This window comes from Martes martes (assembly GCF_963455335.1).
Source record: "Martes martes genome assembly, chromosome: 7".
Taxonomy (NCBI): domain Eukaryota; kingdom Metazoa; phylum Chordata; class Mammalia; order Carnivora; family Mustelidae; genus Martes; species Martes martes.
In genome coordinates, this window is record NC_137894.1 from 92,278,835 (window position 1) to 92,295,133 (window position 16,299).

The 16,299-nt window shown below is 35.5% G+C and overlaps 1 protein-coding gene across 3 annotated transcripts in view; it reads right to left on the reverse strand.

Annotated features, from left to right (window-relative positions):
* Positions 1–6,221: 6,221 nt before the first annotated feature.
* Positions 6,222–16,299, reverse strand: part of KLHL28 (kelch like family member 28) — a 38,202-nt gene continuing 28,124 nt past the window's right edge. For 2 of the 3 annotated variants that reach the window (XM_080808547.1, XM_080808548.1), the window contains exons 3-5: positions 9,802–10,245; positions 7,633–7,841; positions 6,222–6,577 (exon numbers count right to left, since the gene is read on the reverse strand). In XM_080808547.1, coding sequence (XP_080664673.1) covers positions 6,414–6,577; positions 7,633–7,841; positions 9,802–10,245 — 817 coding nt within the window. In that variant the 3' untranslated portion in view covers positions 6,222–6,413. The remainder of the gene's footprint in view (positions 6,578–7,632; positions 7,842–9,801; positions 10,246–16,299) is intronic. The other variant, XR_013967125.1, reaches the window with a different exon arrangement.

The following is a 16,299-nucleotide window of genomic DNA, read 5'->3' on the forward strand; positions in this document are numbered from 1 at the left end:
ACAGAAAGAGAGAGATAACAAGTAGGCAGAGAGGCAGGCAGAGAGAGAGGAGGAAGCAGACTCCCCAGTGAGCAGAGAGCCCGATGCGGGCCTCAATCCCAGGACCCTGGGATCATGACCTGAGCCGAAGGCAGAGGCTTAACCCACTGAGCCACCCAGGCGCCCTAAAAGGTTAATTTTTGAAGTTGGGTGATGGGTACACGGGTACGTTACTATTAAAAATGAAGGGGAAAAAAGCCTGGAAAACATATCAAAACCCACTTCTGATACTATCTGATCACAGAACTGAATTTTATGCCTAGCCTTAAGTTTAGAATCATTGGAATACCTTTTTGCTTTCCACTATGAGTCTATTGTACAATCCAGTAATCACACTGTTTTCCAAATTAAAGTTAAAACTTTCACCCTCGGGGCACCTGGGTGGCTCAGTGGGTTAAAGCCTCTGCCTTTGGCCCAGGTCATGATCCCGGGGTCCCGGGATGGAGCCCCAAATCAGGCTCTCTGCCTGCCTGTCTGCCTACCTGTGATCTCTGTCAAATAAATAAAGTCTTAAAAAAACACACACACAAAAAAACTTTCACCCTCATTACTGCACTGGCCCCAGACAAGAGAACCATCAACTAATTTTATCAAAGAACAGAGGAGGCACAGTTACAGCTCTGCCAGGACAGCACTCCTTATTCTCTCTCCTGGCGGGGGGAAAATTAGGTGTATTTTTTTTTTCCCCTCAAGCAAATTGCAGAATATGGCTTGCTACTCCTTTGCACCTTGCATCACATCTTACACATGCTAAGATCTTAACGACTCTCTGCTGAGATTTTACAACAATTTCTGGGTAACATGAGAGCTATCCATCCATGTCTTAGAAATCACAAGCAGAACTTCAAACACATCCACTCAGGCAAGAAATCTTAACTTCAGTATTTTAACCAGTACTCTTAAAATGGATATTTGCATACTTTGCCATCTATAATATACTTCAGCATGTATCTATTAAATTTCTACTTAAACTCTAGGAGTTGCCCTGTTAAAAATGCAGTTGAGGGGGGCGCCTGGGTGGCTCAGTGGGTTAAAGCCTCTGCCTTCGGCTCAGGTCATGATTCCAGGGTCCTGGGATTGAACCCCGCATCGGGCTTTCTGCTCCGCAGGGAGCCTGCTTCCCTTCCTCTCTCTCTGCCTGCCTCTCTGCCTCCTTGCGATCTCTCTCTCTGTCAAATAAATAAATAAAATCTTAAAAAAAAATGCAGTTGAGGGATGGTTAACTGGTATTATAATCAGTAAACCCATACTCAAGACGGATACAAACACTTCTGTTATCCATAATTTGATCAGCATCCAATGTTTTGCTCAGTATATTAAATATCAGGGACATTATTGGGGAACAGTGGTTCACAGACTAACATAAAATCAAAAAGTTGCTCTTATTGGTGAAATTAGAGTTTCAAGATATACGGATTGTCTAAATTTATTTCCAATCCTTGCATGGCCAGGTTATCTGAATCCATGCTGGCCTATAGTTCACAACTTCCACAAAGATGGCACCTGGGGATTAATCCCTTGTTTACACCCTTTCCTTTAGGACTACTGGTTGTCTGATACTGGGCAGAAACATAAGCGAATCCTCTGGAATGCTGCCTTGTCTCTCCCAAGTAAACCCCTCTTACAAGGCAAGTTAAAGAATCTAAAAGGACAGAAAGCTGGGACTGCACTGAACTTACCAACTGAAGTCTTTTGTGCTGGCTTTGCTGAAGAATGTTTCTTTAATGAGTGTCTGAACACGTGTCAGAGTTTAGCCTAACACGTTTCATTATAACCTGGTTGGTAATGAGGATGTAAAAGACTGGCTTTCCCATACCTACTTCAGTATTTGTGACCACTACCTATCTACCAAAAAGGATCTAAGAGTTGAAAATGACAAAGTTAGCTTGGGTCAGTTCATAACATTTGAAACATACAAAGGCATGTTTCTCAAATTTATTTTAAACATTTCACATTAAATGAAATTTAACCATAGTCATTACAGAGCATCACCACAATAGTACACACAAAGAACTTTTAAAATAAAAGACAAAATAATACAACCTTCAACAAGTTAAATGCCACTTTACCATGTAAACAAAAATAAAACCCTGATGCTAAAAAGATACATATTCAGAGGTAAAATACATTTACAAAACACTTAAACATTAACATAATCCACTAGATCACATTCTTTGCAAGAGAGTACAAATATTAGTACTCTACATCTACAAAATTTCAGAATCCTGTTAAAATCAAAACCATCTCTGGTTTATGATACAGCACAATTCATAAGGCAAAAATAGAGGCATTATCATCCAGTTCTTTAATTTCACTTGTATTTTAAGGCAAACTTGGAACTTTTTGCTTAGTATTTTAAAATAAACGGGACTCACACAGGATAACTTGACAAAATTAACAATAAATTATCTCTAGTTAAATATGCATAATATAAAAGACATATGGAAAACAATTTTTCTCTCTACAGAGATGTAAACTGGATCTTTATTGACTCTATATTCACACCAATAAGAAAACTTGTAAACCTATAGTATTTAAAACTTACTATATTTTGTACTCTTTTCCAATGTGTATCAACACTGAATCAATATACTGTAAGTGAAAATCCAATATGTATCCAGCCACAGAATAAATGTATTTAGTTAAATCATGTCTAATTAAAGTGCTGTTTTACAAAGGAAAAAAAAAAAGGTTAAGAAGTAGAACTGGATGTTAACTTGACATGTGACATCTTATAATTTCTTAGCTTTCAGACTACAGAGGTTATAGAGGTTATCACAAGTTTATTGAACTTTTAAGCAGTATATTTATTGTAGAATCTGATTTTCCTGAAAATGAGCACTTAGGTGACAATACCAGAAATCCAACACCAAAACTGAAAACAAAGCATTATATGTACATATATTTCCTCCAATGTTAGCCAGAGCCTTGATAACATAGTATTTAATTTTTTTAAGTTTCTATAATTTTATTTTTCTAATAGAAAATATATTAACCAATTCCAGGAAGTTTGGAGTTCTATAAATATTAAGTTTACTATGATTCTTTTTCATGTCAGTAAAACCTAACTGGACACTAAAGGACACAAATGTCTACACATAAATTAGGTCTCTAATCACCTTTGATGATATTGGCTACAAGGAATTAAATTCACACTTTACCATAATAGTTGTTTGGGTACAGAACTCCCTCACCGTACTTTACTCTTTGAATGAAAAGATTTGTATCTTATTTATATTTCTAGCCCTGACAGGATCTGGCACAATATCATGTACACAAAGTAGACCCTTCATAATTTGTCAAGCTCTCAAAATAATTTTTCAAAACCTAATGCCATTTTCCTGTCATTAAATACCACTTCCTATAGTTTAATATTCATTCATATTTGAAACAATGTTAGCAATAACCTATGGAACTTACATAAACATCCTTTGGGCTACATTAAAAAATCACCTAACTTCTATTACTATATTTAACAAACATTAAATAGCCAAACATTCCTACCAGATTAAGTCTTCATAATTATGGAAGGCAAGTATCTTCCAAGTGATGAGATTAATTTCTATTTCCACTGTCACCTTTTTTCCAAAATATTTCTGGACAATCTTAAATAGCTTTCTCCCCTTTGCCTGAGTATATAAATTATTTCTAGTATCTTTAATGGTGGGAATTTATAATCAAATATTTTGATGTTTTTTAACATAAGAAACATGTGACTTTAAATACACAATTTGTCAGAAAATATTCATGATGAAACTTCTCACAAATCTGTATGAGAAGTTCTATTGTAAAGTTATCAGTTGTCAGGTTACAATACCTCTGGCTGTTATGAATAGTACCGTAGGTTTAGTAAACCCAAAGTTAGTATTTCTAAAGTTTGGGGTTTCATTTCTTTTTACAGGTTTTTGTAATTTATTCGCTGGTATATGGTTCCTACTATTGCCCAAGATGTTTCACATTTAGTCTTTAGCAGGATAAAGTTTAGGATTTTCCAAAACAATGATCAATGTATGCCTTTGGTCTAATTTACCAAGTGATTATATGTTTTATAACAATTTGATAGTGGGGATAATGATAAATGAGTAAAACATTCTTAAAATGTATAGTATAGATCTGTTTACAATTAAAATAGATTTTTACAGTCTTTCAAATTCCTTTATCTTTGGGGGAGAAGATTAAAAATAGTATTAATGCATTTAACAATTTGACATAAACAAACAAACAAAAAAAACCCGAGTTGAAGACTTAAAATTAAGCATGTAATGAAATCTATTTTAAATTGCTTTCCTTTAAACTACTAAGAACAGATACTACACTTGATCTTAGCCAAAAGGCGGAGAAGTGATTAAACTGCTTTTCTTTAAATAAAGTCTAGGCCAATCACAATAGTGCACCTTGTTTCTATTCAATAGGTTTATTCAAATCAATTAAAAAGTTATTGCTATATATCATTATGTTATTCAAACAAGCAACATAGAAAATACTCAGCCTGTCAATGTTATTAGTAGCTCCTGTTGAGTTCTTAATAGGAAGAGACTAAAAATCACTTGCAAGGTTTTATAATCTGTGCAAATATTCATAAAGCATACTACTTACATGATTAAAGATGACTTTACATAGTTTTGTACTATATATTTAAATCTACACTGGCAGTTTATGGAAGAACAAGAAAAACTGCAAATTGCCAGGCTATACATAGTAACATAGATGCTAAATGAACAAACCTATGTTTTATAATTACAAATGGCTTCTTAACAACAGCTTCGAATATTATGGCACTTAAGAATGCAGTATGAATTTTTTCTTAGGAAACAAATATACACTGGTTTTGCGGAGACTATAGAGATAATAAGCAAGTTTAAAAAAAATCAAAGAAAAGAAAATTAAACAACTACAGTACCAAAAATTATAAGTACCGACATCCTAATAAAATGCAAAGTAATATATTCAAGACTAACAGATATTTTCTAAAACATGCTAAAACAAAATGAGCTGACCACTTATTTTAAATAAGCTGTCACTGGCTATAGCAAACAGTCTTGCTTGTTTCTTTAGTCAAAGTAGAACCAAATTTAGAACGATTACTCAAGTAAACATTGAGTTCCAGTTTTCCTCAGTAACTTTAAAATATCCAATTACCTAAGAAATGTACAAAGTAATGCATAACTGCCTAGTGCTTTATATTTAATGCATATATTTGTCTTTAAAAAGGACATATATCTAGCACTAGAAGAAGATAAAAAATGCATCTTTTTAAAAATCACTACTCAGGAACCATGAAAAGTATAACATGGGCCATTTAGATGATTTTTGGATGTTAACATTAGCATAATCACTAACATTTTTAATGAGCACAAATGAACCATGCCAGTAAAAATGAAAAAATACTATTAAAACATGTCATGCATATCTCATACTGAACATCCAAAAGAACATTATTATAGCCTTGTTACAGATCCTACAGTTAGCACCATTTTTATATCTGAACACTGTGAAAAAGCAACTAAGGGTCTTAAAAAACTAAAATTATTATAAGGATATGTAGAAAAAATCAGTATTACTAAGGGTGGTATTAAACATTTGTCAAATATTTACATCAACACTGGGAAGCCACTGTACTATGAAAAAAATAAAACAAACTGATATGCTTAACTTTCTATCCATGCTTAGCATAGCACAGGTAAGTAACTAAATTCATCCAGCATTAACCTGCCCTATAAAAAAGGCATAAACGGGAAATATCTGGCTTCTTAATATAAGCCTCCAAAAATGATGATAGTAAAAGCATTTGTTTTGCAAACTTATTACATCTCCAGCCCTAAAGCCATTTAGTAGGAAGAATATCCAGGTGACTCACTATGGTATATAATTTACAATCCTTAAAAGTACCCCCCTCAAAAAAGCAGCCCTTTATTTGTTTAAAATGTGAAGCATATGAATTTATATCCAACAGACAGTATCAGCATTCTGTCTAGTCTTTCAATACACTCCCGCATCTAAGCATCTCTCATCCTAGTAAATCATGGTGCATATATTAAGAAAGAAGGAGAGCTAATTTTTTTTAAAGCAGCAAGATTTTCTCCACATGTACACTTATGAACATAAAACTACTCTATGCCAGTATTAGGAAAAAAAGTGCACAATTAAATTGGCAAGATCTTTCCTTTTTTTTTTTTTTTTTTGATTACTGATTCACTGTATAATCAAGAGCAACCAAAGCTACTTGTCAATTCAAAGTACCCAACAGAACTTTGAGTCTTCATGCCATTTCAAGTTAAAAAGAAAGTAATGTAGCTTTTGGATTTCAGAAAATGGGGCATCCTTTCATGCAGCACAAGGTTCATCACCACACGATTCCCACCAGTCCACACTTGTCAAAGTGCAGTTAATCCGAAGTTGCAGCGACAATATATCATGCCAGCGGAATCCAGCCACGTATCTGAGATAGGGTCATATTTCTGCACAGTATTCAGATAGGAAGACCCTGAGTGACCACCAACTACATAAAGGTAGTTATCAACTACTGCAGCACCAACCCCTAGGAAAAGTGGGTAAAAATAGGAAAAAACGTTAACCATGAAGTTGACTTCTCCCTAAAAATAAATTTGTATTTTAATGTTTTCTTAAAATACATTTCAATAATCTACTCTTAATTACACAAGCAACATTGCCATACGTACTTACTGGGGAAAAAAATCCCCTAACATGAAAGCGAGAGTTGAAGTCTTCCTTCATCTCTCCTTCCCAATCCTACTCTTCCTCTCCTCTACCACGGAAAAATACACAGAATGTAGTATATGTCTTTCTGTATGCTTACTTTTGTTTATATTTACATATTTTCAACAAATCATTCATCTTTATCAAGTTTTTAAGTATGTTGAAAATATCTGAAACATATCTTGAACCATACAACTTATGCTTTTAAAAATTGTACTGTATATACTGTTATACACAGTTCTAAAGAGAACAAGACTATCCAATGTTTTTTTCACATTCTTGTTATTTTACGACTTTCCCTCTTATGCAAGAAATATCCCTAAATCATTTCCATCAACTTAAAACCTTCCCCTTAAAATAATGTGCTATGAGTTTGGGTTCAAAGGTAATTTCTATGCTTCAAAGATGTTTTTGTTTTTCTCTGGGAACCCTGAAATCCAACCTTTCCTATATCTCCAAACACCCTCCAAATGTGAGAGTATTTGAAAGGTAAACTATAGACTGATGTACAGAAAAAAAAAAAAAGAACAATCCAGATTCTATGTGAGCATGTAACATATAAAAAGATGACATTTGCTATATGGACAGAAGAGCTTCTGTAAGATACATTCTATTCCCACCATTTCTAAAAATGTGTTCTCCCAACTTTAAGAAATGATAATATGCACACTGGCATATTAAAATCACAGTATAGAAATCTGTGTAGTTTTGTCAAATCAGCTCTCTCAAGTGTAGCACAATAAAGTTTTTTGTTTTGTTTTGTTTTGCTGGACAAGTAATACTCTTACTATTATATTCCAAAGGTACTACTATTCCAAGAATATCACTATAAGAAATATCATCCTCTATGTTTAGATATTATTTAGTTATTATTACCTGTTCTGGGTTCTTTCATTGGTCTACATACAGTCCACTGATTCTGATGAGGGTCATATCTTTCAATGCTTGACAAATGTGAGACACCATTATGTCCACCCACCACAAAAATAAAGCCTAGCATGACACCCACACCAAAGTGAATCCTTTTATCTGCCATAGACGCAACCATCTCCCAGGAGTCCTTACTTGGGTCATAACGCTCCACACTGCAAATATTCACAAAAGAAAGAATTAATTTGCATATCCCTTGTGCCATTTCTTCCTACCAAAGCAAAATTAAAACCTACCATAGTTTTAGAAGTTCCAACAGACAGATATAAAACAAGAGTAGTTTGTTCCAGATGTTTACATTTTGCTGATAAAACCGCAATGATAAAAGCTTACCTTGTGAACTGGGAGCAATAATACCCATATGCTATTCCATTATATCATACAAGCAGCAGGGTATATTAAGGGCATAACGCTTCTGAAATCAGGAAACCTGGGTTCAAGTACTAATGCTGTATACTTAGAGTTGAATGAACCCTAGCCCTAACACTATGGGTATGTGTAATCCTAGATAAGCTCCTTCTGCTCACCTGAAAAAATGGGGATAACTTAACCTCAAAGGATTCATGTAAGAATGAAGTCAAATGAGTATGCATGTTCTGAAAGAACTCTGAAAATCACAAATTAAATATGTTTTCCAAGGACAGTAAGGATCTTCTACATAGCTAAGGAAAAGGGAAGATGAAAAAAAGAAAAGGAAATTTTTTATCTTATAGAAGTTGTGGTGGTTTACTGTAAAGCAAACACTGCAGATTACATAACACAAACTGGTCAATCATAATAATCTCAGAGTGATTTAGGAGAATTCAGGGGTTCAAGTCAAGTCTGCATTCCAGAGAACACCTGGCATTTCCAAGCTGCATTATGGATATCCAATGCAGATCAGAATTTCCAAAAAAGCTTCCCTAGAAAATCCCAGAGGGCCTTTATATCTCTATTTTGACACAAGTGGGCACAAAGGCAGGCTTGCTGAGCTTGTTCTGGTCCTAACCTAACTTCTCAAAAAAGCCTGAAGCAGTTGAGAGTCAGTAGCACAATTCTGGAGTTCAGAGCAGAGACTAGACTGTAAACTAGACTAGAATATAGACAAAACTATAAATATTTCTGAAAGGACACTGGGATAAAAGCCATTAGAGCCAAATTACTGGACCAGAAGAGTTGATAAACTTTAGCAAGAACTTAAACTTCAAGAGCATTATCTCCCAAAAGAAATACTCAATTTTTATCTTATTTCTGTCAGCACATTTTCAAAGAATAAAAATGCATGGCTCTGCCCCAAACACTTTTCCTTCAACTAAGGGAGCAATAAAAAGGAGGAATAATTTAGCTTATAGAGAAATAAAAATTTATAGATGAAATGCTATTGTGCTCTTGCCTTCTCACTTAACAAAGCACAATATACTCTTCCATTAAATGTTCACAATCAATAAAAGACACATCACTCTAGTTACTATTAGAGAAAATCTTTGGAACAGCAATTTTCAACAAAGGCTCAGAATTATGATTAATTTTCCATTTAAGCAAGTCACCTTATGCTTTTATTTTTCTCATATATTTTTCTCCTTTATTCAGAAAATGCTACAAAATGCAGAAACCTCAAATTCAGACTCCAGCAGAACTCAGGTACACAATGATGCATGCATGATTATAGAATAAGAATCCAAAAAGGAATATTTAAATAAGGCTTTATGTTTATGATGCATAATATAGAAGCATATAGGAATTACATTTTTCACTTTTTAGTCTGCTAAGCAATGCAGTAACAGACCATTTATAAACACACACACACCCATATTTATACACTATCGCCACCCCAAATCTAAAGTTGTCTAACTTCATTTTATAATCAGATCTCTGAATTTTAAAACCTAGTCCAATTATATTAAATGAATGAATTTAAAATTTTGTTAAGAGGAATCTTATTTTTAGCTTTGTATTAAATCCTCATATAAAACAATTACAATTATACTCATAGAGCAGATTAAATTTCAAATGCCTAACAATATTACTTTAAAAATTAAGAAGGGAAGTTCTTTCACACATACCAGTTGTGTAAGAATTATTGTTAATGAGACTTTAAAAATCTACAAGCATACACAACTTCATTAAGTTAAATACCTGTTCATGTGGGCAGGACCATACCCACCAATGGCATATATCATTCCATCCAACACGGCTGCAGCAAAACAGCTTCTTGTTGTAGTCATTGGTGCCACAGGTTGCCATTTTCTTATTTTAGGAATATATTTCTCTACAGATTGTAAATAAGATTGTCCATCATAACCACCTAAAGCATAAAGTTCTCCTGCAAGTACTACTACTCCAAGGGTACTTCGGCTTTCATTCATTCTCTCAAGAGAAGTCCAGGTATTTGTATCAGGATTCCAGCATTCTACTGAATTTTCATGTTTTCTGATAGTGATGCCAGGACGCACGTTAGTTTCAATACCACCTATAACATACACTTTTTGGTCTAAAACACATATTCCAAATTCATAGCGAGGAATGTTTAGGGGTGCCAAACCAATCCAAGAGTCATTCTGAGGAAAGTACATCTCCACACTGAAGAATAAGCAGAAAAAAATAGATTTTAAAAATCAAAATGGCCCCAAACAAAAATGTTTAATCTCCTTAGTAATCAGCGACATGCCAATTAAAACCACAACAAGCCATAACATACTTTCCAGACTGGCAAAAATTTAAAGTCAGATGGTAACAGCTGTTGGCAAGAACGTGAGCAAGAAATGCATACTCCGTTGGTGGAAGCGTAAACTGGTACAAACTACGCTGAAAAACAATTTTACATTATCTGGTAAAACTGAAGGTACACAAATGTTCTGATTCAGCAATTTCGTTCATGTGTATCTACACTACTGAATGCCTGTTTATAATCAGTTTTGCACCAGGACATACATACAGAAATGTTTATAGCAGTACAGCACAATCACCCATCAAAAGGAGAATGGATAAATAAGATGTAGTATATCACCCTAAACCAAGCAATTCCATTCCTAGATATGTATCCAAAAGAAATGCACACATGTTTATGCATGACATTCACAGCAGCGTTATTTGTAACAGTCAAAAACTGGAAAGAGTTCAAAGGTTCATCAACTATAAAATAAATAAATAAAATGTGGCAAATCAGAGAATACAGCAATGAAAATAAATTATAGCTACACGTAACAGGAATGAATCTTTTCCCTTTAACAGAAATGAATCTTACACCTATAATGCCAAGGGAAAGAAGCCCAAATCAAAAGAATACATTCTGTATAGTTTATTTATACCAAGTCCAAAGACATTTCTAATCTCTGGATTATAAATGAGGATAGTGGTTACCTTTGGGGAGGGCAGGGAGGGAACTCCAGAGTGGTTTCTGGGTGCTGGTCATGTACTATTTCTTGAACTGGTTTATTAATATTCACTTTGTGATAATTCACTGACCTGTACACTTGGCATTTGTGCATTCTTCTGTATGTGTGTAACACTTTAATTAATTCTTTTTTTTAAAACATTTTTAAAAAGATTTTATTTATTTATGTGACAGACAGAGATCACAAGCAGGCAAAGAGGCAGGCAGAGAGAGAAGGGGAGGCAGGCTCCCTGCTGAGCAGAGAGCCCGATGCGGGGCTCGATCCCACGACCCTGGGATCATGACCTGAGCTGAAGGCAGAAGCTTTAATCCACTGAGCCACCCAGGCGCCCCTTTAATTAATTCTTATAATTAACATATTCATTGTAAAAAGAAAGTATTATATTATACCCATATACTATAATACCATATACCAATGAAACTAAATGAACTATTGCTTCATGCAATCTCACAGATGAAATTCATAAACATATTTATTGTTCAGTAAGAAAACATATCCTTGAAGAATATATGTAGCATTACTGTATTTATATAAAAATATGTAAAACCTAATGCTATATTGGGGCACATAAATATGTGGCAAAATTATAATGAAAAGCAAAGAAATAATATGCAGAAAATTTAGAATAGTGGTCACTTCTAGGGGAGGAAAGGAGATGCATCAAGGAGGGACACAAGGGAATTTAAAGGTATTGTTTATTTTTTAAGCTGGTTGATAAGTACTTGGATTTTTTTCTTTATACCTTGCATGCAAACTATATATGGTCTCTTGCAAGTATTCATATTCATTTCAATGTCTCCAAACTCAGTTGTGCAATAACATAAAACATATATTCTCTATTCAGTACAATTAAAGAACATTCATTCATTCAGTAGTTACTGAGTGCCTATATACAGTTTTGTTATACTGCTTGTTTTAAAATGTGAATTTGTTCTGATGAAAATGATACATCAGGGAATTATTTGACCTTTATGAAAGCAGTTTGAGTGAGGTGTTGGGGACAAATCTTGACTGGAGTGGTTCAAGAAAGAATAGGAGATGAGGGAAAACAGTGGACATCGACTGTTCCAAGGACTTTACTATAAGGATTAAAACAGATATGAGACAGATATAAGGATAAGCAGAGAAAAGACCACCGCCTCCAGGGAAGATTGGTTTAATCTGGAAGCCTAAACCAGAACATGTTTGCATGCTAATGGCAATGATGTAGTACAGTGGGGGAAGGTGATGTAAGAGAGAGATGCGATAAATTCAAGAGCAGAGCCCTTGTGCAGAGGAGAGGAAACGGAAGCTAGTAAGTAGAGAAATGGAGGGACTGGTCTCAGATACAAATAACTTGGTGGTTTTGGAGATCAGAAGACAAGACAGTACTCTTCCAATTGCTTCTATCTTCTGAGAGAGTAAGAGATAGTCATCAGCTGAGAGCAGAAAGGAGGGTTGGAGGGGGATGGATGTCCTTATGGAGAGAAAAGGTATAAAACAGTCCTCCAAGGAAGTGGAGAATGAATTACTTAGGGAAATGAAAGGGGTTGCTGACAGTGCTAGGTGTCTTAAATGAGGTCACTTAAGATGGGTACGCGCGTTTCTCTAGCCACATACTGCTGCTCAGGTGCAGCGATGGCGTAAGTGGAAAACTGATTCTAACTAGAAGAGTATGACTGAAGAAGGGCAAGGGAGCCATGAGTATTCAATGGAATAACAACAGTGATGTTTCTGGAATCTAAGCTGAGTAAGGAGTGAAAGTGAGGACATGTAGCGATCAGTGAGCAATTAAGTTTTCTGAATATAGGGCCAACGGATTAAAAGTCTTGAAGGGAACAAAGAATGACTGCAGATGTACTGAAATAAATAAGCTCACAAGAAAGGACGTGGTAGTCAGAGAACGGAATGTATGTAACCAAGATTTCTGAAGTTTGAAGTTACTGTTAATGGCAAAATTGGAAGTACAATCATGAGAATAAATCATGAGAATAGTGCCTGAGGTAAGGCAAAAAAGACTGTTAGAAGTGAGATCAAGAAGAGAGGCAAATTTGTTGTGTAACTGTGGATCATACTATGGGGATGTTGAAATCAGAAAGAATGACTCGAAAGACAGTAAGCCAGTTATAAAAATCTTCAGTGCATAAAGTTACAAAAGGGGTTGCAGATGCTGGCAACATGAAGGTGTATCAAATGATACAGCCTGATGGCAAATCTTTGGAATGAATTGGTATTTTGGAGAAAGGGGAGATGAAAAAATCTAGGAAGTAGATATGAGGAACAAAGAAAACACTTACCAATCTTTAGGACCTGTGATACAGGAGGTATGGGGAAACAAAACAGGTTTGAGAGGGCTTTGGCAAAAACAGTATCTTTAAACATCAGTCATATTTCATTAGACCAACTAGTTAAAAATGAAGGGGATTTTTTTTTTAATGATTGAATATGAATTCTACAAGATATGGCAGACAGATTTGAGGAGTCAAAAAGAAAAGGACTGGGAGATTAAGTTAAATTAGATGATATATAGGACCATACAATAACAGTGTAATAAAAAAACAATACATTTGGGTTATGTCCCAGGTTCCTAGCAGAGAGCTCCTAAACTTCTTGGAAATTTCCTGAGTGATAGGAATGTCTTTTGTTATTTATAATGAGCTCTTTTCAATTACACCTCAGTTTATGCTACTGAAGTGACTACAAGTGGCCACCTAGATAGCTTCAGCATGGGGGCCAGAAACCAGAGGTGGCAATAATGTGATTAACAGTCTGAGGTTGAGCTCAATCACCAATGGCCAATGATTTAATCAATCATACCCTCACAATGAAATCGCTATAAAACTCCCTAACCAATGGGGTTTAGAGAGCTTCTAGGCTGGTAACACACTGAGATGCCAGGAGTGGGTGGCATACCAGAGAAGGCATGGAAGCTCTGTCCCTTTCCTCCCCACATCCTGCTCAATATATCTCTTCCATTTGGTTGTTCCTCAGTTGTATCCTTTGTAATAGACTGGGAGGTAAAGCACTTCCCTGAGTCCTATGAGTCATTTTAGCAAACTTGAGCAGGGGCTATTGTGGGAACCCCTGAACTTTCACTCTTCTAGACAGAAATGCAGGTAACGTGAGCACCCCATTTGTGGATAGCATCTTAAGTGGGGATAGTCTTCTGGGACTAAGCCCTTAAGCAGTGGGGTCTGAGCTAACTCTGGATACTGTCAGAATTATTGGACATGCATTTAGTGTTGGAGAAATGGAGAACTGACTGGTATGAGAAAAAAACCTCTCAATGATAAGAGTTCAGTTATGATGATGGATTTTCAGAGGTGATTTAGGTAAACCAAGATACAAAATATAAAGGTTTTAGTCCTTATGGTTTTTGAAGGCAAATGGATAATTATTTTTCTTGGAATCTGACCTGTGACTCAGAGCACTGAGGTGAGTGGTGTCATGTGTGGTGTGGCTCAAAGTCCATTTAACATTAAATGTATTTGCACAATTATTCAAAATCACTTCGAATGTACTGCCATCCTTATGACTCCCTATGTGTAAACAGAAACAATACTCAGAGCTTCCTGAGATTCCTTAAGCCACCTACCCAATCCCCACTTCCCTCTTTTGCATACCTCCTTCCTTTTCTAAAGGGAAAAGTGAGGCTATTGGATAGTATCTTTCTTAAACTCCTTCTCCCACTTCTCCCCACGCCAGCAAACCTATCCTCAAATTCTGGTTTTGGGACATAAAGAGTCCCTCTTCCTCATATGTAAAACCTTCTACCTTTGGGGCACCTGCGTGGCTCAATCGGTTAAGCATTTTGCCTTCAGCTCAGGTCATGATCCCAGGGTCTTGGGATCAAGTCCCACTTCCAGCTCCTTGATCAGCAGGAAGCCTGCTTCTCCCTCTACCTGCTGTTCCCCCTGCTTGTGCGTTCGTTCTCTCTGACAAATAAGTAAATAAAATCTTTAAAAACAAACAAAAAAATGCTTCTACCTTTACTTTTGATACCAACCCCTTCCAATTGCCTCTAAAATCTTGCTGTTATCAATGACCATTCCTCTATTCTGTACCTTTATCTTATTCTTCTTTACTGGCATCTGATAATAAACATAATCCTGTCTCTCTCTCTTCAAGACCAAAATAAACAAAAACTTCTCCTCAAGAACAAAATAAACAAAAACTATCATTTTGCCTTACCTCTCTCCTCATCTCAGCCAAGAATCTTAGAAGTCTTCACAGTTTATTTCCTTATTTTTTATACCCATCTCAATCTGCTATAATATATCCACAGCGTTCCTAAAATTCTGCTGAAATTACTTCACCAAAAGTCATTAATGATCTCCATATAGCCAAGTTCAAGAGCCACCCTTCTATTTTTATCTTTCTGGAACATTCCTTAGCATTTTACTTTGTTAATCACACTTCTTCCTTCTTGACACATTTAAATTGCTTGGCTTTCATGACACTATTCTCTCTTGATTCTCCTACTTCTAAGATTGTTCTTACAGTCTTCTTCTTGAATATTAATGTTCCCCAGAGGTTCATTTATGAGCCAATCTTTTTTTCCTTTCTATATGTTCTCAGTGGGTAGAAAGAAGGGACATTTAAACCAGTCAAGAAGTCCAGAAGACTTCATGGTTTTAAATTTATACCTCCAAATGATATTACATGCCAATAACTTCCAAATATCCAGCTTTGATCTATTCGTTGAGCTTTTGCAATCATTTCTGGCTAGCGAGTCATCCTTCACTTGGATATTTAATAGGCACTTCAAACTCAGTATGTCCAAAACAGAACACACTACTTTCCCCTTTAAAATGGCTCCTCCTCCTATATTCTCTTTCATGGTATATAAGATTCATCCAGTATCTAACCAAGAAATCTAACTCATTTTTGATTCTTCCCTCTCACCATCCCTCCATATCCATTCACTAAATTCTGTCCATTTGCTCTCTTAAAACATTTCCTAAATTAATATCCCCTTCTTTATCTTTGCTACTTCCACTCTGGACCTCATTATCTCTGGCCTGTACTTTTATAATAGCCTCTTTCCTAATGACTCAGATACTAATTCTGGCCCCTCAATCTTTCTCCATTAGGCAGCCAAGGATGATCTAATATATGAATGTGATCATTTCACTATCCTCCTTAAAATTGTTTTTGGACCCACGTAAGAAAAATCCTCTTCATCAGTGGCACAGGATACCTTCTTTAACTTGGCCCATACTGATAACAGCCTACTCCTTACTGTTTAGGTCTTTGAACC